The following is a 21780-nucleotide window of genomic DNA, read 5'->3' on the forward strand; positions in this document are numbered from 1 at the left end:
CACCACCTCTTAAAAGAAAAAAAAATATTTTTTTTCAAGAAGACGACAGAAAAATGTCTCTGCTTTGAGCCTAGCAGAAGCTCTTTTTAGTGAGAATGCATGTCTTGGCATATATGCTACATATGTTCATGTGGTGCCCTTTGCTAACAATGTATTTTAAGAGAATTGAGATTGCACCTTAGATACATTGTTGTGAAAAGAATAGGAACTAGATAAATATATCACAGTTCACAGATAATGAAAGGATTTCTGTTCAAAGGAGTCTGAGAATACAACTCCCTAGAGAGTAAAATTTATTTTCCACCAACACTGCAATTTGAGAAGGGCTCAGCACCTACCACTGATTTTTACCGATACTGTTGGGATCAGACCCTTAACCCTCTCTAACCTCCCTCTTAAATAGGACCACATTTAGTAACATGCTTGTCCTGCCATGAGATTTGGGCTTTTTTTGAATTGGGGAACGGGGAGCCAGTGTGCAGGCTCGGAGCCCTCCTGGGCACTGGGCCATTTCGCCTGCCGCAGGGCGGCCTCCTTGCCCCTGCACCCCTGCCCTGTTCCCGCAGGGGACCGAGGGCTGCTGAAGGCAGGCTGGTCCTGCCTTGTGGGGCCTTTCCGACAGCCTCATGCCTTTGCGATTGCTGGCCAGCCTCTGCTCCCGCTCTCCAGGACTGCGCCCTGGGTGGCTCTCCTGGTTCGTGGCGGGGCAGGTGGCTCGCGTGCCCCTGGGCTGGCAGGGCCGGCTTCCGTCCTTCCTGCCCAGCCAGCCGCAGGCCACAGGCGGGGGAAGTCTCTTGCAGACTCAGCTTTATTCTGTCCTGTACTTCTTTGAATTTGGACTTTAAGCAGCTTCAAGTCAAATAAGAAATGCTAGCCAACAGCATTGTGGGGCTTCATATTGATAATTTTCCCTTGCTTTTGGAGTCCGACTTGACTGTACACTGCGACTGGGAAACAGAAGGCTCCTATTGAGGAAGACAAATTGTGTCAGGAGTGTTCAGCCTCCAGTCTAATACATTTTTCCTACTGCAGATAGCACTTCTGGGTTCATTATAGCTTGCTCTCATAAGTCGTCATTTCTGTCTCAAGGCTGTTGTGCTTTCCAATGTAAAGCAGATTGATGCTGGCACATTTTTTCTATTTTAATTTTACGAAGTTGTCACACTGAAACTGTGCCTCATATTGGAAGTGCTTTGAAGTGAAGAGATAAACAAAGAGCTAAAATAAAATTAAAAAGGAGCAAGAACAGCATTTCATCTTGCTTTGTCTTTTTTAAAAATAAGCTGAATGGGTGTAGTACCCTTGTGCCACTGTAGTAAGTCTGCAAACATTAGCCGATCAATCTAAATTGAGTTAGTGTATATGCAGTAAGCAGAAACAGGTGAAAATTAGGTTATCTGTGCCCAACTCTTTCTATTTGCTATGAACAGTGAGATATAAACTAGTTTTTAGACCTGATTAGTTTTGTTTATTTTCAGAGAGGGGCAGAGGCAGAACATGTGCTATATCTACCATAGTTATTAAACCAAGAAACTATATAAAGTCACTAGCTCAATTGTGACATTTGCAGATAAAGGTAGAAAGCCCTGCTATAAATAAATCTGAAGTGAATCCAGGAGGAAAAACAGCAGCAATCCATGGCACATTTCAGTTTTATCTCTATGAAAAACAAAAAACCCAAGCATTTTCTGTTCTTTCACTAACAAAAAAAGAAGTAATTGTCTTTGCCAGTGTCAGAAATGCCAACCAATTTGTAATCTGAAGTATGGTTTATAACTTCACTTTTTTTTTGGTTTGTGGACTCCCAAAATTTGTCCAATGAAGACAGTAAGCTAGATCTTCACAGTTACTTTTTATGAAGTTCTAAAAGTAGTCAAGGAATTTAGAGGTCTGTTGACCACAGATTGAAGCTATTGTCTGCACCGATAAGATACAAGATACCAGTGGCCAATCTGCTCTCACTGTTATAATTCTTGGGTGCACAGTTACTATTAATCTTTGATTTAAAGTCTTTGTCCCTAGACCAGCTTTGAAAACTTGTAATGTGTAACAGCTTTTACACCCCTATAGAAGCCTTTTATATGCATTTATGCACCTCCCTTTACTGGTGAGAAGCAGCAATTGCACAAAAAAGCATGATTTCTCCGAAGTAGCAGGGTGAGGTCCTTTCCTGAGATCACAGTCTTACCTATGCACTAGTGGCTCGTATGCCCCTTTTCCAGCAGAGAGGTAATTGCCATTTTCTTTTTCCTGTGCCAACAAGTATCACCACCACTGCAGAATATAAGCAGACCCAGGAAACCCAGCTGTGGGCTTCCAGTCCCATTGTTAATCCAGCTTGAAACTACTTGCTCCTAGAACCCAGCATTTATTTTCAAACCAGTACCTCACCTGTGTCCTGAGTTGTGCTGTAGGGCTCTCAAAATCAAGCCAAACACAGACCTGGAAATCCAGGGTTGTCCTTTCCACTAGTTTGAACAGGCTTGTGAGCAGTAGTCTTGACGTACTGATATCTTAAAACTTCTATGCCTGTTCAGCCTGGACGCTAAAGAATCAAAGGATCCTCTTACTAGAGACAGCTAATGTTTTCTTTGACAGAGGTTCTCTGTCACTCATGTTTACCAGAGAATTATTTTAAAAAATAAAAATTAATTCACAAAATATTAACAACTTCTGCCCTCTCTGCAAGCTGATTGAGAACCTGGCAAGAATCATTCCCCAGTGCCATTTGCCAGAGCCCTGAACCCCTCTGAAACGAACTGCTGATCGCCTTTGCCTTTTCCCTAGAGGAGGGGATTGTGGGAAGAACGTTTTGCTGTTAGGTTTTCTGGCATTTAGCACCATCGGTGATCAAATGTGCCTGTTCTGCCTTTGAGAGGGTTGTGAGGATGAATGAAATATACTCTGAAGTGCTCAGGTTCTTTCCATCAGACCAAACTTCGAGATCTACTACTGTTTCTGTGTCATCTCTCACTTCAAAGGTATCTGCCCTTTGACTTTTTAAGTTGAGCTGTTGTTGTGGGGGCCCCTTTGGGTTGCGTGAGGCTATCAGATGTCCAAATAGCCATAACAACAGAAATAATATTTGCTTTCATATGGTAAACAGTTCCTGTTTGATTGTTACAAAGACGTAAGGCAGTTCAGGCTTGAGGAAAAAAAAGAAGAACTGTTCCAACTTTATTTCAGTTTGTATTCAGCTCCCTGGATCCTTGCATTTGTGTTTTCCAGACTTGATGGTGCTTGTAGCTGTTGGAATTGGATACAAGCATGGGGATTCTTGCACAAAGGAAACAAACAGTTTTCAGTCTGGATCAAGTGTAGTTATCCCTGAAGTTGCTGTGGTTGGGTTCCCATTTAAGTTCCAGTGAAGGTTTGCTAACTAAACTTGTTGCTATTGAAATGTATAACTATTTAAACAGGAAAGGGTTATTTGCTGGGAGAGGATATAGCAGGATATATGAGGAAAGCCCTCATCTCTGTTCCTCTTAGAACCTGGACTCCTTTTGTGCTCGCAACACTGTGCTGTCGGCAGTTCACACTTGAGGGAAATGAACTGTTCAGACTGGTTTTTGAGTTGGAGTTCAGCTCCCCAGGCCCCTGTGTTTGTGATCTCCAGGCTTGATCGCTCCGTTGCCATTGTACAGGAGTGAGTGTGTACTGGGGAAGCTCTGAGCAGCTTAAAATGCAGCAGTGCATCGGTTTAGCAACACAGATCAGTATTATCCTGTTGTTCCACTGTTTTATTTCATGTATCCAGTACTTCCTATTAAAATATTAAGCCCAATTCACTGTGCTTTTTTGTTGAAATTTAAAGCCCTGCATGAGATTACGCGCAGATACTTGAAAAAATGCCATTCCCTCCATGATCCTCTTTTCTACTGGGAGCTACTTTTGTCTAGCATGTATTGCTTCTGCCTGCAGGACGGACCATGTTTCAGGGGCCCTAGACTATTAAGCTCATTCTCAGAAGAAAGCAGTGAATGCTTCCTTCGGTTGCTTTTGAATTTGGTAAAGTTCATCTCTGAATGAGAGGCCTTTCTTTAGGAAGTCTACCTTGTTCTTTCCTTCACAAAGTAACTCATTGAAGCTATTTCTTTCTACCTTTTCCTTCTAGAAGAAAAGATAAAGTCTTTACTTTTGAGTACTTAGAACACATTACAGTGATTTGAAGGCATTAAATATGCAGATTGGTAGTGCTCAATGTAAGAAAGATGCAGGCAAAGTCTCGCAGCTTGCAGTGCTTTGGATTTTTATAATGCATTTATAAAGTCTTCAGAAAAAGGTTTGCTTTTCTATGTGATAGCATAAGAAACTTCACTGTACAAAATATTTTATAAATTGTCTTTTCTAAATAATACATTTCAGTGAACTTGGCATAGGTAATCTTTTTAAGAAAAGTCAGACAAACAAAAAAAACCTGCAAAAAACAACCCACCCCCTTACCCCCAACATGCTGACAGTCTTCTAGAATTTCTGGTTGTGGGATATTTCTAATTATAATCAGACCTGGATAATTCATGTTGGGTTTATTCATAAGTAATAATATTTGAAATATTTAACTGGTAAACAAAACTGCACTGTGTTTTGTGTCTAAGCATATAGTACCGAAGTATTAAAGCTTAAATAATTCACATATATAAAAACTTTGTTAACTTACTGTTAAGGTCGCTAAAATTTTCTGTCAACACATTTCTTAAAAAATAAAGGAAATTGTAAGTTAAGGAAATACTAGTGTTTAAATTAATCTCACTTCACTTGCCTTAGCTCAGAAGCATCATAAAGTACTCGGATGTCCTGAACCTTGTCACTCCTTTGTGCATCTGTCACGTTCCTCACTTTCTATCACAAGCACAGTCTTAACTGACCTCGGCCCTCCCAGGTAGCCATAAAAATGACAGAATTGTAAAAATGAGAAAATATGAAGAAGGTGGTTTGCAGTTTGGGAGGGATGAACTGCGGGAGAGGTGTATTCCAGAAGTCAGGGAAGAGGTTTGGATGGTCCTGTAACTTGCACAAAGTTTTGTTTTGTTGTTGTTTTTTTTTTAAATAGGCTACTTCTGCTTTACATGTAAAACAGATGTTAGCCACGTTATTTCCAAGAACACCTTCACTGTGTTGCCTCTAGGTCAGCTCATGAAACAGCTTTTCACTACAGTTTGCTTTACCTTCTGTTTTGTACTGTTGACTGAGACAAAGTGACTCAAAGAGGTAACAAAGAGCAAACAGCTCCGTCCAAGGCAGTTACGGAGTAGGATGCTAATTGGATACTTTCATTCAGTGAACCATAATAAAATGGCAGTCTTGGAGACAGCAAGAAAAAACTGAAACTAGAGGTTTGTAAAGCAAAGCTTTCAGTTTTTCAGTCTTGCTGAACATGATCAAACATCTTCTGAGTGTTAAAAGAGTACGTAAATTTTGAGTTTCTTAGCCTAAAAAGAAGAAAGAAAACATTGCCTTTTATATCTACTCAAAATGTTTCTAAAAATCTTCAGAATTGAATAGAATACTGAAATGAAAGCTGCATATCTGCAAACATGAGCAACATCCTTGTGTCTCACTGGGTTAATTATTGTGTAGAGTACTTTGTAACTTGCTGGAGTGCTCTGATGTGATTTGCTTTGGTCAAGACCTAACTGTGAAAGGAAGTAGTAGTTAGATATTGACTTGACACGTACTAAAAGTAGTCTGGGACTTGATTTACCTTGCTATTTGGTGCCATACTTTTGGTTTCTGAGTTCTGAGGAGCTGGAAACAAGGGAGCTATTTTGTCCCAGCATGTAGTTTCACTGTATATCTGAAACCAGCTTGAGCATCTTCTGTGGAGAGGTTAGGAAACAACGGAGCTACGTAAAGGCAAGCGAGGAGATAGAACAGAGATTTCCTTCCACTTTGTGGCAAACACTTATATGCTAAACATGCCTCTGGGATATTTTGTTTCTAGGAAATCATTGATATAAGTGAGAATGTTTATTTTAAAACAGGAATAAACAGAAATTGAGAATTTCTGCTGGAAGACCTTTTTATTACCAACTCTTCTCGTGGCACACTTTTCTCCTATTTTTCTCAAAAGCAAAAAAACAGGCATTGAATTGAAACAGGCATGTTTGTCCCGGAACACATGCAAGAAATAGGAGAATTGATGACTCACGCTGTTTTCTGTCTTTTGGAGAATTACTAATTTGTTCGTGTCACTTGTTGTGCTCACCTAAGCAACAGCAATGTGTTCTCTGACCTTTGTTCTTGCAATTAAAGGTGCTGCTATTAGTCAACAACTATAGTGCAATTAAGTCCACCTGTAACCTTAAAAAACCAATTTCTGTTGATAAGTGTAACTTTATAGTGTGAAAATGAAGTTAGCTGTGTGATTTCCTTTGCTTATTTTCTTTAAATTATTAAAAAAAAAATAATTGTTGTGAGAGTTATAACTGTATTAAGATTGTCCCCCTCATAATCTGATCAGTAGGTAAAACTGTGCTTGTTATAATATCCTGAGCTTGCTTCATCTATATGGCTTTATTATTGCTGTAGTATTTTATTCCAAATGAATATGCTGATGCATCTTTGCTTAAGATATTTTGTTCTCCCCACTTTCTTTCAACCATGTGATAAATCCTGTTTTCTTCCACTGCAATTTTTAGTACTGTCAAATTATTTACTAACCAGTGCTGTTCTTTCAAGATGTAGTTAATAATTAACATGAAACCAGATCATTTTATGAAAGGTTATTTTCTGATGACTTTAAAAATGCTAGGAGAGGTTGAAAATACCATTATGATTCATAAGGATTTGTTGGAAATAACAATATACTCTCAGGTGATCTGCCTCTAGTTTAAATTGCCTGCTAGGTTTAAGATAAGCCAGTCATAGTAATGTCTTGGCTCACAGGAGTCAACTCAGATTTATTAATAATATCCACTCATAAATTCAGGGTAACACTGTGCCTGTAATTTCAGATCCCAAAATAAGGTTTTGTATACAGTTGCACAGAATTAAAATGCTGCACAGTTGCCTTCATTTCCATTGAGAATTGGTATCAAGATCAAGGGCTTTATGTAGGGCAGTGTGTTTTCTTCTATTCGGATGCAGGCAACTCTCAATTCCTTGAAGAGATTCAGACAACATTTTAACCCTTATTCACTTGTTTGATGCTGTCTAGGTTAAGATGTTCTCGTGGTCCCTTGGAAACATCTTAAAGACTGATGGCCTGTTTTTCCTCTGACACATTCTTAGAGTTAGGTTTAAAGTATGCCAACAGAGAAATTCAGGAGCATCTCTAGTATGGGGTTTACCTGTCAAATAGAGGCCTGGCAAGACGGATTTGTGTTGTTTTTTTTCTCAGGCCATCATGATGGCTCCCTGGCCACAGTGTTGGGGGTGTTTTGTTGAGAATGAAGGTTGGCAGTTTGGTTTGGAGAATGCCCAGAGCCAAGGAGAGAGTAGGATTTTTGAGAGAAGTAATTCCTTCCTGTACTGAGATATGTTGTGAGACTTCCATAGTATCTTTGTGACCAGATATGATTTTGGAAGAACTTCACCTGCAACATTTTTATATATATGTATATACGCACACACACACTCTTATACATATGTATATATGTAAAAAAATTATGTTGAGAATTTAACATCTCTTAAGTATGGAAAAAATGGTTAACTATTAGATATCTACAGGCTGATGCTCAGACTGTTACCAATAAGCCACTTAGACTGAAGCAAGCTGATAAGTCTTTCATTAACTCAATGCCCGAGTCTTCTGAAAAGTAAATAAATTTGCAGCCCACAAAGTTAAGGGGGAATACTTAACTCCCAGCAGGAATGAAAGTGCCTTTAATCTAAACAGACAATGTAATTTTTAGTCCCTTGTGTTAAAGGGCTGTGTTTCAAGCTGAGGAAGCTCTACACTAATCTCAAAGTGTGGTTCCCTGGCACGTTGTGGAAGCGTCTTGGGAAAACACTGGATGAGTGGGTCTCTGAGAGCATTCAAGTCCTTGTCATGCTATAGATTGGGTCTCTCATGGGACCCTGATCTTTGATTTATGTGAAGATTTCTGATTTCATGGAGTATGGTGAGCATGTTTTTTACCTCAGCTTTTTAGCAAAGCATTTCCTCTGTAACCTTTTACATTCTTGTTTAGTCTTTATCCTTTCAAACAGAGTGCAGCAGAATCTATATTTCAGTACCTCTTGACTGCACCGTATTTTCAAGGAACGAATTCTTGTCTCATCTCTTGATAACCATATGCATTACTGGCTAGTCTGTATACTACCATTAGACAGAAGAAGGGGTCTTTGGCTATTGCATTAGTGCCTAAAGGGGATCATCTATTGAAACATGAGACACGTCTGGGAGTTTGGTATTCATGTTCTTTAATTGCTGATGTCAGTTCAGTGTTCAACCTTTGACAAGGGCAAGCAGCGAAGGATGTGCACCTCCGACATCTGGAGAAAAAGCTTCTAAGTTACTCTACATGCTTCTGTTTATTTCATAGAGAGTGAGCTCTGTCGGTGTTTAATTAGAAAAGCAGGCTGGTTTTTTCATGTTCTTCTGCTTAACATGGCTTGGTTAATAATGTTTCTGTGACACCTTTTTTTGACTGTTTATACTGTTGGCCGCTTATTGTGCAGATGCGTCTGTGCATACTGGACTATAGGAAATGATGTAGCTGTTCTACAAAGATTTAGTCAAAGCTAAAATATTCATCTGACTGCACCATCTGTCTTGTGCTCTCTCCCCTCAATGCATTCTTCAGGCTCCAGCATTACTTGTATACACAGTCACATTCTGATTGTTGTCTCTCTAGTTCTGCAGTGAGAATGTTCTAAATATTCATAATGTTATGTATATATCATGCTAGGTGGCTGTGTATTATCCTGGGCTTTAAGCACACTGTCATCCATTGTTCAGTAAACACAATTACAGTGCCCTATCTTTCATCTCTTCTCTAATGAATCCATGCTAATTGATTAATCAGTGCTGTTGCTTCACTATGATAATCCCATATGAGGAATAGTAGTAACATAACTAGCAATGACTAACATATGTTGTACGCTGAGGAAAACATAATGTAATGCAACGTAAGTGGCACACCCAGATCGGGAGGAGCGGAGCGGTGCCTCAGCCAGGGCTCGCGTTCCACAGCACAGCTCTGTCTGCTGGGAGGAGAGGTGGGCCAGGTGGGCCTGCTTCTAGGGGGTCTTTGGATGTGAGTGTTATCCACTGATTACTGGTACAGGGAATATCACAGGCTATCACCGATTAGTGGTGTGTTATGAAAAGGCATGTCTGAGAAGATGTGGGCAATGTGATCAGCTGTATCTTTTTCAAAGTTTCAGCTGATGTTGGTTACTGAAGTGACTGTCATCTTGACTTAAATATGGCTATGACAGTGACTTCTAAAGCGAGATAAAGAGCATTCTCATACCATTACAGCATCTTGCTGATGTTACTGTTTAATTTCCAAAACAATGAGAAATTTATGATCTACGACAAAGCTTTACGTTGGCTCTCGCAGCCTGTGAGTGGTGCTTAGCAGGCCAATGGATGTAATGATTTGGTTTTCCTTGCTGCTACAGAATCAACAGAACTATGGATTCCTGTTGACCAACCTAGCTTGTTTAAGGCATCACATTATATGCTTCATTCATAAAGAGAATTAGCAGCAAAATATCGAATATAATCTTTAGTGAAGTCCCTGTTTTTAACCTTGAAAATGGGTGTGGTTTTTAAATTTTGGAAACCGTTGTTGTTCACCCCCACTGTTGTTGTTGGTGGTAGTGGTGAAGATACACATAATTTTCATTTGGATGAAAAAGACAGCTAAATTCAGTGAAGGATTTATTGCAAGGAATAAAGATGTGAGGCTAAAGTATCATTTGTACGTTCAGCTTTTAGATAATACACATTCTTTAGAAGCCTTTCAGATAATACTGAGGACATATTGGTGTAGCAAAAGCAGAAAGTTTTGATTCCATAGTGCAATTACATTTGTAAAGGTTCTTTTCTTTTCTTTTCTTTTCTTTTCTTTTCTTTTCTTTTCTTTTCTTTTCTTTTCTTTTCTTTTCTTTTCTGTATTGTGCATTAGTGGTTGGTTGTGGGGGGGTTTTTTGGGTATTTTTTTTTTTTTTTTTTTAAGTGTTCAGAATTAGTAGTTTTATGTGGTGTGAATAAAATCCAAATTCTATTTTCGGGAGAAATGGTGATGTGGCATCATACATAAAACTGTCTAGATAAGATTTAGATGTTCACTAAGCAATGCTTTCATGAAGGAATTATCCTGATGTAATGTATAGTGGTTTCAGAGATTTTTCATTTACTTTTAAAAAGGAATACAACAGTTCCTCTTTGCACAAATAAGAAAGGAGTCAAAATACAGATTTGTAGTTTGCAAATCTCTTGTAAAAAGTTCTGTCAATTAAAGATCTTGGGAGGGGTAAAAGAGTGAGTCAAACTAGGGAAGATAATGCTGATGTTCTCTAGGTCTGAGAAAATTTGGTGGATTTTCTTGTAGAAATATTAATTTCTTTCCTATTTTTGCAATATTAATTGCCCAATGGCAGTTTCCAACCAAGAGAAGGGATTAGTGTGCATTTGTAGAGCTAATGATAGTGCACATTTTAAATGAAGCTTGTTGCCATGGGAATGCTTACAAATAATTTATATAGTAACTTAAATCTCCAAAGGTTGTGCACTTTCTTTGAACACAGATTTTTATCTCCAAGTGGATGATACAGAAAGAAATCACAACTTCTAGCTTGGAAACACCTGCTTCTTCACTGCCTTGCATTGGCTGATAGCACTGGTAGATGTTCTCTGTAAGTAAAAGACCACCCATGGATTTCTGGACAGTAGATTTAGCAATAGTCCTTAAAATGTAATTAAAACACTAAAAGGTAAATAAAATATGAATATTAATATCCTAGCAGAATCTCAGGATTTATGTACCTGACCTCTAACACCTAGGTACAAGAGTCGCCATGCTTCAGGTCAGCCAGAATCTTTTAAAATGCTCTTAGCATGGATGAGCTCAAATTAATAACCTTGCTGAGATGCAAATAATACTGTCTGAGGCACACTGACCTCCTCATACTGCTTTGTAGTGTCTAGTTGGCTTGTGGTGTAGGCATAGAGTTCGTGTATGTCTTCAAAAGACCATGTAGACACACTAAGAATCAGTGGAGGGCTATTTAAGTAAGTAACATTCTCTACCTAATTTTGCTGCTACTTTCTCCTATTAACATAGTTTTCATCAGGAAAAGAGCTGTACATGGACTTTAACTCTTTCTGCAGGTATTGGTAAACTAATTTTTATCTCATACTGGACAGACCCTGGTGTTTTCTAATTGTAGAAAATAGAGGTTCATTTTCTAAAATTTTATACACCCTATAGAATCCTAATGTGTTTTCCATCATGAAAACTCCTCTAGAAGCATTCAGTAGCATATGTGTGTTTGAATGCCTACCTGATCAAAGTAGGCGATTAAAATCAGCATGATAAATGGGGGAGAGGACTAATAAATGTATCCTCTGTTTTAAAGGTGCCAGTGGTCAGTTACTGGCCATTTACTCCATCCTTTCAGTAATTATTCCAATATTGACAGCTGCTAAAAGTTGTGAACATTTAACATGTTACTTATGTTTCCAGTAGTTTTTTGGTTGGTGTTGATGTGTGGTTTTTGCCTGTGCTGCCCCCCCCTTTCCTTTTACTTCAGAAATTGGGTCTTGGCCAGTAGAGGTGCTAAATCCAAATATTTATTAATGTACTATCAATGCTTTTAAAAGCAGCTTGCTACTGCTGTGGAAAAGACATTGCTCACACCTCACCCTGGAAATTCTTAAAATTTTGGGCTTCATTCCAGAGTTTTATGTGCAGGAAAGCTACTTCTGGAGACTTTTTAACTGAGGCAATTTTTCCATTTTTCTTTTCCTCTGAGCCCTTCACAAAGGGAAGTACTTAGGCGTTCAGGCTGCACCTCTTCCTTCCCTTCACCCATGCAAAACAGCTGCCAAGAAAGGTGTGAACTCCAGTACTGTTACAACTAGTGGCTGCTTTTTCTTTTTTTTCCCCCCTCAGTGTTAGAGAAGTTTTTAATCTGAGGACTCTTGGAGAGTTTCATAACCAAAATTATATGTAACAATTTTGATGTCCAGGTCTAAACCAATCCTTGCTGCTCTTAAAAATAAAGAACTTACTGTTTGTGTAGGACTTTAAGAAACAGAGCATTGCTGTTTCCATGCAGAGAATGCTCCTCAGCTAGATTTTTGGAATGGTTAGGACTGGAAATTAATTTCCCCCTGTACTCGGCACTGGTGAGGCCACACCTTGAATACTGTGTTCTGTTTTGGGCCCCTCACTAGAGAGTCATTGAGGTTCTGGAGTGTGTCCCTGGTGAAGGGTCTAGAGCAGAAGTCTTATGAGGAGCAGCTGAGGGAACTGGGGTTGTCTAGCCTGGAGAAAAGGAGGCTGAGGGGAGACCTTATTGCTCTCTACAACTACCTGAAAGAAGGTTGTAGTGGGGTGGGGGTTGGTCTCTTCTCCCAGGTAACAAGGGATAGGACGAGAGGAAATGGCCTCAAGTTGCACCAGGGGAGGTTCAGACTGGATATTAGGAAATTTTACTTCACCGAAAGGGTGGTGAAGCATTGGAACAGGCTGCCCAGGGAAGTGGTTGAGTCACCATCCCTGGAAGTATTTAAAAGACGTTTGGATGAGGTGCTTAGGGACATGGTGTAGTGGTGGTCTTGGTGGTGTTAGGTTTATGGTTGGACTCGATGATCTTAAAGGTCTTTTCCAACCTATACAATTCTGTGATTCTGTAACTGGGAGTAGGTAGAGCAGGAAGGGTTAGGGAGAACATTTTGAAGGTTGGTATTGGCAAGGTGTGTTTTACATATAGAGGTTGAACATTTTCAGAAGAGCTCAGTGGGAGTTAAGAGGTGAGAAACTGGCTGGTGTAGCTTGTGTCCCTGAAGAACTGAGGCTCCTCTGGTGTTGGTTGCTGCTGACTCCTATGCTCCTTGGGAGCTGTGTTTGATACTAACAATATCTTGCCCATGTAGAAGGCAGGGGCTTCAAGGTGCCTGCTGACTTTGCACCAGTGGTAATTAGGAGGGTAGAAGACATTGCCTCCCATGCTTTAAACCCATGAGGTACTCTTCCCCCTGGCTTCTTGGTGTGAGAGCCCTGTTTACTATTGAGAATTTGCCCTTGTATTCTTTTGACACAAGTTGTTGACCACTGAGCTAAGGCATAAGCAATAATTTTGAAAATACGTGTGTGTGCATAAGATGTTCCTGCCCCACTTTTCGCGATGATACTGAGTACTTCAGTTGAACTGCACATGTGATACAGTTGCTCGTAATCTGCTTCAGTGCAAAGTCACTCAGAGTAGTTGGACCTGCCGGGGAAGGGGGTTTCAGCCAGCTTGATTTTTGCATTGAACAACACAGTGTATGTAATCCACCAGTAGAGTTCAGCTGTGGTGATAACCCTCAGCAGAGAGTTGTTAGCAAATGATTTGGGGGAATAATTTCTTACTCCAGACTGATTCCCAGGAGAGTGTCTATTTATGCCCTTGGCTTAAAATATCTTTTTAAGGGCCAAGACCACAGCTCACTACAATATTCAAGAAATCCATTGGTAGTTGAGAGGGGAAAATGTTGCTGTTGTGGTTCCTAAAAGTGTCACATAATTGCTAAATGCTGTACTATATTATGGCTTTTCTTTGTGCTGTGCTAATTAAACATGAATCCACTTGCATATTATTAAAAATATCTGAAGATGTACAGCTATTCTTATGTTGAAAAATATCTTTTACCAGTCCAGTAGAATACACTTCAGTTCACAACATTGAAAGAAGCTGTATGATTCTTATTTTCATATTTGTTGCCTGCCTAAAAATCATCTTTAGCAAGTGATTAATTGCATTTGTAGATACTGCACAATTGCATCAATTATCCATTTCAAATGAATTTCATTCTGAATAGTTGAGAGGATGTTGTAGTTTAATCAGTAAGTGAAATGGAAGTATTGTAAGCTGTTTAAAAATACTTACCACGTTTTATGGAGGCAGAGTGATTTAAGTCAAGCAGACCACTGGAAAAGTAAGAAATATGCAGCAACAAACACTAATATTTTTTTCCTTCAGTTTAGCAGCATTTTATTAGCTTGCTCTGCATTGGTTTCCATCCTTGATATATTGACAGTAGTTATACTGTGGGGATGTTAGATGGGTAGGAATTTTTTAATTGAGATAAATTAGTTGTAGTTATAAATACACTTGTTTAAGTATGACAGCTTGCATGTCTGTTGATCAATGTCGTCTCTTTTGGACAAGCTCTGTAATGTTTAAAAGCATACTGAGCAACTTGCTCAATTTTCTGTTATTGGTTTTAACAGGATGCTTGATATTTCATTACACTTATTTAGAAGGAAAAAAGGAAAGTTCTGTGTTAAAATAACAAAATTAATCTGGAAAATTTTTTTTGTTATGCATGCTTTTGCAATACTAAACCATTCTTAAATACATTTCACGAAGTGGTTTTGGGCGTTACATAAAACTGTGTGGGCAGGAAGATAGTCGGGTATTAGCTTGGTGATGAAAAGTTAGCTCAACAGATGGAACGCAGATACTGACACCAACTTTGTTCTTGTATCTAATATTTGAATGACTTTGAGTTTTGTGCAACTCATTGAAAGTTGGTATTTTACAATGTGTAATGCTTAACCTATTCAGAGCCTCTGAGTTTAATGCTTTTCCCCAGTTACAAAATTTTTTCTTTCGCAAAGGTGTTTTAAGAACAGGTTTCTGCTAGCTGATAACTTGTTACATATTTCACTTGTCAGAGTGTTCCCTGGCCTTGAGATAGCCTGACTCTGTACTCTGTAAGTAATAAAGATAAAATAACTGTGTTCTTAATGTAGGGGTTTAGGGCCACAGCTTCGATGAGGCCCGTTGTGGATTTAAGGCCAAATGGGGGAATCTGGATACTGATTTTAAGTCTAAAACATTTTTAAAATTTGTCAGTCGCTGCATTCTTGTTTTTACAGTCTGAGGGTGGCAGGAGTATCGTAATGAAAGGCAGTGGTTATTGTGGTTGAACGGAGTTTCTTAGCCATTTCAGAAATGTGCATACACCCACAACTTGCGTTTTGTCCCAACAGACCAAAGCGAGCCATGGAGGGGCCTTTCTGAGGCAGTCGTGTACAATTGGCCAGAACTTGAAAACAGCACTGTATCTAACTGCTGGACGTTATGTCAAGTTATGTACAACTTCGGTTCAAATAGGTTTATCATATTTTAACCTGTGCTTGGTTATATTATTGCTGAGCAAAAAAGGGCCTTTAAGTGTGTTCCTTGAGCTGTATGGTCTTGGAGATCATCTTCTGTGTGCAATGTCAGCTGTTGCATTTGTTGCAGTAACTAAAGGTAAACACCTTTACTTTGTAACACGGACTAATTGGTTTGGGAATATTTATGGAAGTGCTGATTTTTAAAGCTAAAAATAGAGCTATGGCTTTTTAAACTCATTCTGGCTGTCAGAAATGCTCACATGATCCTGAAAGCGTTGCTAAAAATGTTCAATTTTTAAATATGGTAATTAAAATTGTCTGTTGTGAGAGCAGTAGATGAGACATTTCCTGCATTTGTAAACTAAGCATCCCTTTCATCCCCGGGTTTCCTTGCATCTGACTATTTGTTATGTTGATAGGATCTGAACTCCCACTGAACCTTCTTGAAAGAAGGTTTGCTGTTGGCCAAGTAGGGAGAGCGAGCTCTGCAGCCTGCCACCCTGCGCCGTGACCTTCTGCTTTAGGGTTTGGATGCTTTTCCTTTGTTTTAAAAGGCTGATGCCCTCAGGGAATACAATATTGTAAACTGGAACTTCAGACATACATTTTCACTTTTATCATCATCATTAAAAGCAAGTTTCAGATAAAGATACTTTCCCTTGGGTATACCGGACTGCTTCAGTCCTAATTTGAGATACCATGCGTATTTCTTATTAATAGTCCTTATTTGCTTCCCTCACGTTTATTTTTAGTGTTTGATGACCATTTTAAACTCCAAGTATACCCTGCACTCAGGATTTTCTCCTTTGTTTATGTAGACTTCCTATCCTCTAAATTTATCTAGTTCTGAGATTTGTCTCATGTTGGTTATTGTTTAATAAGAATTTTTTTCCAAGTAGAAGAGGATGCTTTTTGTTACATCGCTTTTCTAAAAGTGAAGATTTGCAATTTTATACTACCTGCAAACTTACTTCTTGTCTTAAGAATAGTATTCTGAGCCTATCAGGGAGAATTGAGGTGATTTAGGGCCCTTTAGGGCCACTGGTGGCCCATGAATATTTCTAAAGCTGTCTTACTAGTCTAGGTGGTATAGTCTACTCTTGGGTGAATGTGCAAAATTTTGCTGCAGAAGAACCTCAAGAAAAGATTTCTTTTTAGCTAAAATGTAATGTAAAACTGCACTATAACCAGAGTTTCGTTAGAAAACAGATCTGGTGCAGTTTTTTAAAGATATGAAAATCCAGGTTTTCTGGTTTGCGATGATAGTGAGAAAACAGAGCAATGGGCTGGTTGGTAGCCTGGCTGGCAGGGCAACCGTCTGCTCTGTTAGCTGCTCAGGGCTGCACACGTTATTAGAAATAAAATCAGTTGTTTTTCCTGTTTTCAGTCAATTCTGTCTCTCCCTCTCTCTTTTTCTAGCCAGAAACCAATACTTTCATGTCTCTGTCCGAAAGTGCCTCTATTGCTTTTTTTTTTCCCCCCAGACGTTTGGTGTTTTTTACAAAATGAGCATTTTAAAAAATTAAAGAAAAAATTGAGAATTCCTCATACTCCCTAACCTCAATAAGACCCATGACAGATTCCAGCATATTTGTTGTTGGGGCTAATATATGTCCATGCTGACTGATGAATTAAGAAGACTGTGTGTGTTCACAGAGCAGAAAATTTTACTGGTATATACATGCCAGTAAAACTGTTACACATACATGTTTACCTAATTTGAGAGCTGTCACATAATGAAGATGAGACTCTCAAGCATTTGGGTTACAGTTGTTTGCAGAGGGCTCTTATTTAATAGGATCCCTCTCTTCTGCTTCAGTCCTAATTTGAAGAACATCCTTTTTGCAGCACTAAGAAAAATTGCCTAATTTAAATTATCCCTATGTAAATAAATTAAAAAACTTCCACCGTTCTTAGATGCATATGCTTTCTTGGCTTTTGTTTTTACTACACCATTTTGCATTTTATTCTGATTTCCTAAGTGAAAAACTGCAATTCTGTCAGCGTCACTGTAAATCTATTACACTGTCAGCTGAATTTGAGTCAAGTTTTGGAAGTCAGTGTCATTAATTCTGCTACTATTGAAAAACTGATGATCAGTCTTTAAAATATGAACAAGAGATTGAGAATTTTTGTGCGTATTGGATCGTTGTCTTCTAATGGTGTCTTGTGCATTGTTGGTTTCTTATCACTCTGCTAGCTGGGCAGGAGATAATCTGTTTAAATTTACTGTGCTTCTAATGAATTGCTGAAGTATGAAAGGAATTTGTCCATTCGTAGTGATTGTTATGAGACTGAAGCTCTAATGTCATTCTCGGAGAGCTCAATTATAATTTCAGTGTTATGGTTCATGTTTCCTTGATCACTTAAGACTCTAAATATATCTGTCTTTGAGCATGTGATAATCTGTGATATGTGTGAGCACTTCAAATCAAAACAGGCAAGGGGCTGTGCAGGGCAAGAGCTGTGACACTGAACTTCCCTCTGTGGCATTTCTGAAGTCCCTCGTCACACTTCTTTCCAGCTCAGGAGAGGGTAACTTTTCTTTAGGAGCTTTTACCCTTAAATTAAAAATACCCAACCAACCAACCAAACAAAAGCTGTAATTGCAGTTACGGACTCCAAACTTCATCCTCTAATTCCTCACAGAATTTTTATCTTGTGGAATGATGAAAATGTGGAAACATGGGACTGTCAGGCACTTCACAAGGCTGGACCATTATTTTCTGGCACAGGAATGAACATATCTTGAAACATTTGTGAGGTGTTTTTAAATCTGTTCTTGAAGACCTCTACTGAAGGTCTGATACCTCTAAAATTTATAACAACCCTGTTATCCAGCTTCAAGACACTTTTTGCTCGTCTGGTTTTTAGCAGAAAAGAAGGCTGTTGGTTGCCATCTTTTTGTAAGAACCTCTTACCTTGGAGTGTGACTATGCCCTTACCAATGTTGTGCTGTGTCACTAAACAAATCTAATTCCCGGTATGAGATTAAACTTGTTGATCAAAAAATGGTTCCTTGTGATTTAAAACCTGTGAATCAGTCAACAGAAACATGAGATGAGATTGTGTTCTGAACATCAGTATTTGTCATTACTGTGAAATCTGTTTCCCAAGGAAGTGGAGATGAAGGACAAGTATGAACGTAACCTCACTGCAGCAAGAACAACAGTAACCAAAAGCCCAGAAATAGAGAAATAACGTAGCTTATGCAGACTTGTGTAGACTGCAAGGGAGGCTTTAAATAGCAAAACAGTTCTGAGGCATGAGTAGCAAGTTCTCTGTCATGCACTGAGCAGCACCGTGTTGCAGCCAGTGTCTGGAAGAAAAGAGAGTCTAGTTAATTCACAACCCATAATCTGCTCATGGCTTGGCTATTTTCAGCCTTCCAAAAAGAAGAGCCTTTGTAGCACCAGTGTTTCTCGTGGTTAGCTAAAGGAGGTTAGCTTTGTTGGGAGCATTATTGTTAAGAGGTTTGTCTGCTTCTGGCATCTGTTGCTACCAAGGTGCTATCTTTTTTCAAGATGAAGTCAACATACGAAGGGTGTATGTCAGATTTCTGTTGCTAACGCACTGCTTGAGGTTGAGTTCCTGATTTATGAGGTTAATATGGAATATGCTTCATATAACAAGAATTGCTCCTTGACATGTGGTTCCACTGTGAAAAGTGATTGGAAGAGATGGCACATAACTCAATACAGGTTTTTTTAAATAGTTCTTCCATTAGTGACAGAAGTTCGCTTTCAGTGAGCTATATTGGTCTTGCAGTGGAAGCCAAGTCTGTTGGCTTGTGCTCCGATTAACACACAAAGAGAATTGCTGCCAATATTATAGGTTCAAAAGTGGTGTGTGAACCAAAAGGGGATCCAGCTTGATTTCTATTTCAAAGGTTTGCTTGCAAGGTTGGTCACGATTCTTTTTTAAAACACAAAGCAACCCACTGTTGCCCACAACCCTCTTGTTACTTATAAACTGGAAATAAGTTCTACAAATCTTTGAGGGGCTGAAAACACCAAACCTTTAAAGCCATCTTTCTGAGTAGAGCCATCTTTTGAGAGAAATTGGAAGTTTTAATATACAGTGTAGAGCTTTTATTGAAAATTAAATTACCTATGTAGTTGGCTTTGTTCTTTGGAATTAACTTATAACATTGCTACCTTTTGCCTTGAGACAACTTGATATGGCAAGTATATACATTGGAAAACCGTACCACTGCAACAACAACAAAAATAATTAACTTTAGGCTTTATCTAGTTAAGATCAAGCTCTGAATTGAATTCTCTTAGTGTGTTGACAGCTGAAGATTTATGTCTTCCAGCTATATTCTTGTTGCAGAGTTGGCAGAAGTGACCTCTCCAAAGAAGGTCTTTGTTACGGATTTTGCTCTGTTTACATTATTGCCATAAGGGTCGCGATGAAGTACAGTACATAAAAGCTAATATATCACCTGCTGACAGTGGTCTTATCTCATTGGTACCTCTTTCCCTCTCCAGTATGGAAAAAATGCAAACATTAAGAGTCTAAGGATTACAAAAAGAAAGTTAAATAACAGTTTTCAAGAGCTTTAGCATTAATGTCAGGTTCCTGTGCGCACTGTATTTTTGTGTCTGGCCAAATGGTTACATAGTTTCTTTTTCTGTGAAGTTACTGTGAAAATATGTCTTTACCAGATAAATGCTACTAAAGGATAGAAAGAGCAGGAAAAAAGCCATTTGGTTTATCCAAGGTCTGTGGAATTCATTGTGAGAAAGGAGGTGGCTCAGAATGGGAAAGAGTGACGTTCAGATTAGGCAGGCAGGCCAGGAAGCAGTACCACAAGCTTCTCCAGTGGAAGCACGGTGGGACTCTGGTGTGAGGAGCAGGACTTTAGATACCTTCCTGTTTCTCAGAATGCTGTGTCATGTACCCTGCATACAGAATGGGTCTTTCAGTCCTCATTGTCAGTGAGATGATGTTACTTATGATTTGCTTTCTCTTCCAAATATTCACTCAAAAATATAAATACAGCCATTGTTCTATATGCATAAACATGTACGTAGTTTCAAAATGTGCTTTGAAATCTCTCAACAGGGTGCTTCCCAGGTATCCTTTCAGGATGGGGAGGTGAACCTCACTGGACCCACAGAACTTCTGTTGGCGCAGAGGGCCCGGCTCCCTGTCAGGTAGGAACATCTTCTGTTGGGTGCTGACTCAAGTGTGGTTTATCAACATGCAAGACCGACTTCTCATTCCAGCTGCACCTGTGAATCTGCATTGTGCTCATCATCATCATGATCTCTTCCTTGTCCCTTTCCCATCCTAAAAATGCACTCGATTCACATACTGAAGCACGTATTTGTGCATGACAGCCTTTCACCCTCGTTGATGAATATGAATGATTTTATTGTGGTGTTTGTAGTATAAGGCTAAGGGGGAAATATGCTACTATTGTATACTCAGTGTTTTTTCTTTCCGCTCAGTCCTGCAAGTATTTAGTGTCTTAAGGTAGAGGATGTTCTTAGGTAGTATATTATATCTCAATAAATAACCAGTCAGCTGAACCATACAATCCTAAAATGATCTTTTTCAGTTAAAAAGTCACCTCTGTTTTTGAGTGGTAAGGTTATTACTTTGCTATATCCTGTAGTAGATTTTATGTCTATGTTTATACACTGTGAAAACTATAGCCAATATTTGCAGTATTTCCCTGTGCATTGCCTCACTCGAGTAGTCAGATGGAATGCGTTCTTTTCCTCTCTTCATTTATAACAAACCAGACATGGCCAGTGCTGTTATAACTGAAGGTGGTAGTGGTCACATTGATAGTTTGGGAAGTAACTTTTATTTTAAGCAGTCTAAATTTTGAGTGAAACTTAAGTAAATATATAATCTGCATTGGAAGCCAATACAGTAAAATTTGCATAGCTGAAACAAGAGGAAACTAGGTGTTCTCAAGAGGTTTAATAATGAGCTTTGGGGTTTATTGTTCCTGAAATCACAAGGAAAATTCTAAATGCCTGAAATTAAATGAAAAAAATAATTTTGCAGGTTACATGTGTTACACCAAAATTAACAAGTCAGGCTGCAATATAGTGTCACAAAGTAGGTCAGTCAGATCCTCAGTGGTGGTAATAGAGGATTTGACCTGGCAAATTTAGAGCTAAATGTTTCCATGCCGCTATTCTCCTGTCCCACCATAAGCTTAAATTTCAGTTTTGACTGGTGATTCAGGTTGTGCTAAAGTCACCTTTTTGAGTAGGCAAAGGAATTCAGTCCTTTGTCCAGTATGTTGTGTTTGTTGCAGAACTGTGGTGGTATCATAGCACATTGTATAATAAAATTAAGAAGTGTTATATGGCAAACTTCCGCGTGACAGATAAAATGTCAAAAATTAATTTGTTTCGATTTTGATGATAGCAAATAATAATTTGCTATAATTTTGCAGCTTACAGTTGTTTGTCAAAACAGTATAAAATAAAAACCATTAAATAAACGGTATCTGCATGCCTTAATC

At 38.8% G+C, this 21780-nt stretch overlaps 1 protein-coding gene across 3 annotated transcripts in view; it reads left to right on the forward strand.

Moving 5' to 3' along the window:
* PARD3B (par-3 family cell polarity regulator beta) overlaps positions 1 to 21780 on the forward strand; it is a 439522-nt gene that overhangs the window by 171714 nt on the left and 246028 nt on the right. For all 3 annotated transcript variants that reach the window (XR_012044291.1, XM_072874183.1, XM_072874182.1), the window contains exon 5: positions 20358 to 20449. Coding sequence is in view for 2 of the 3 variants with exons in the window: in XM_072874183.1 (XP_072730284.1) it covers positions 20358 to 20449 (92 nt within the window). In the remaining variant the exon portion in view is untranslated. The remainder of the gene's footprint in view (positions 1 to 20357; positions 20450 to 21780) is intronic.

This window comes from Ciconia boyciana, chromosome 10, assembly GCF_034638445.1.
Source record: "Ciconia boyciana chromosome 10, ASM3463844v1, whole genome shotgun sequence".
NCBI lineage: Eukaryota > Metazoa > Chordata > Aves > Ciconiiformes > Ciconiidae > Ciconia > Ciconia boyciana.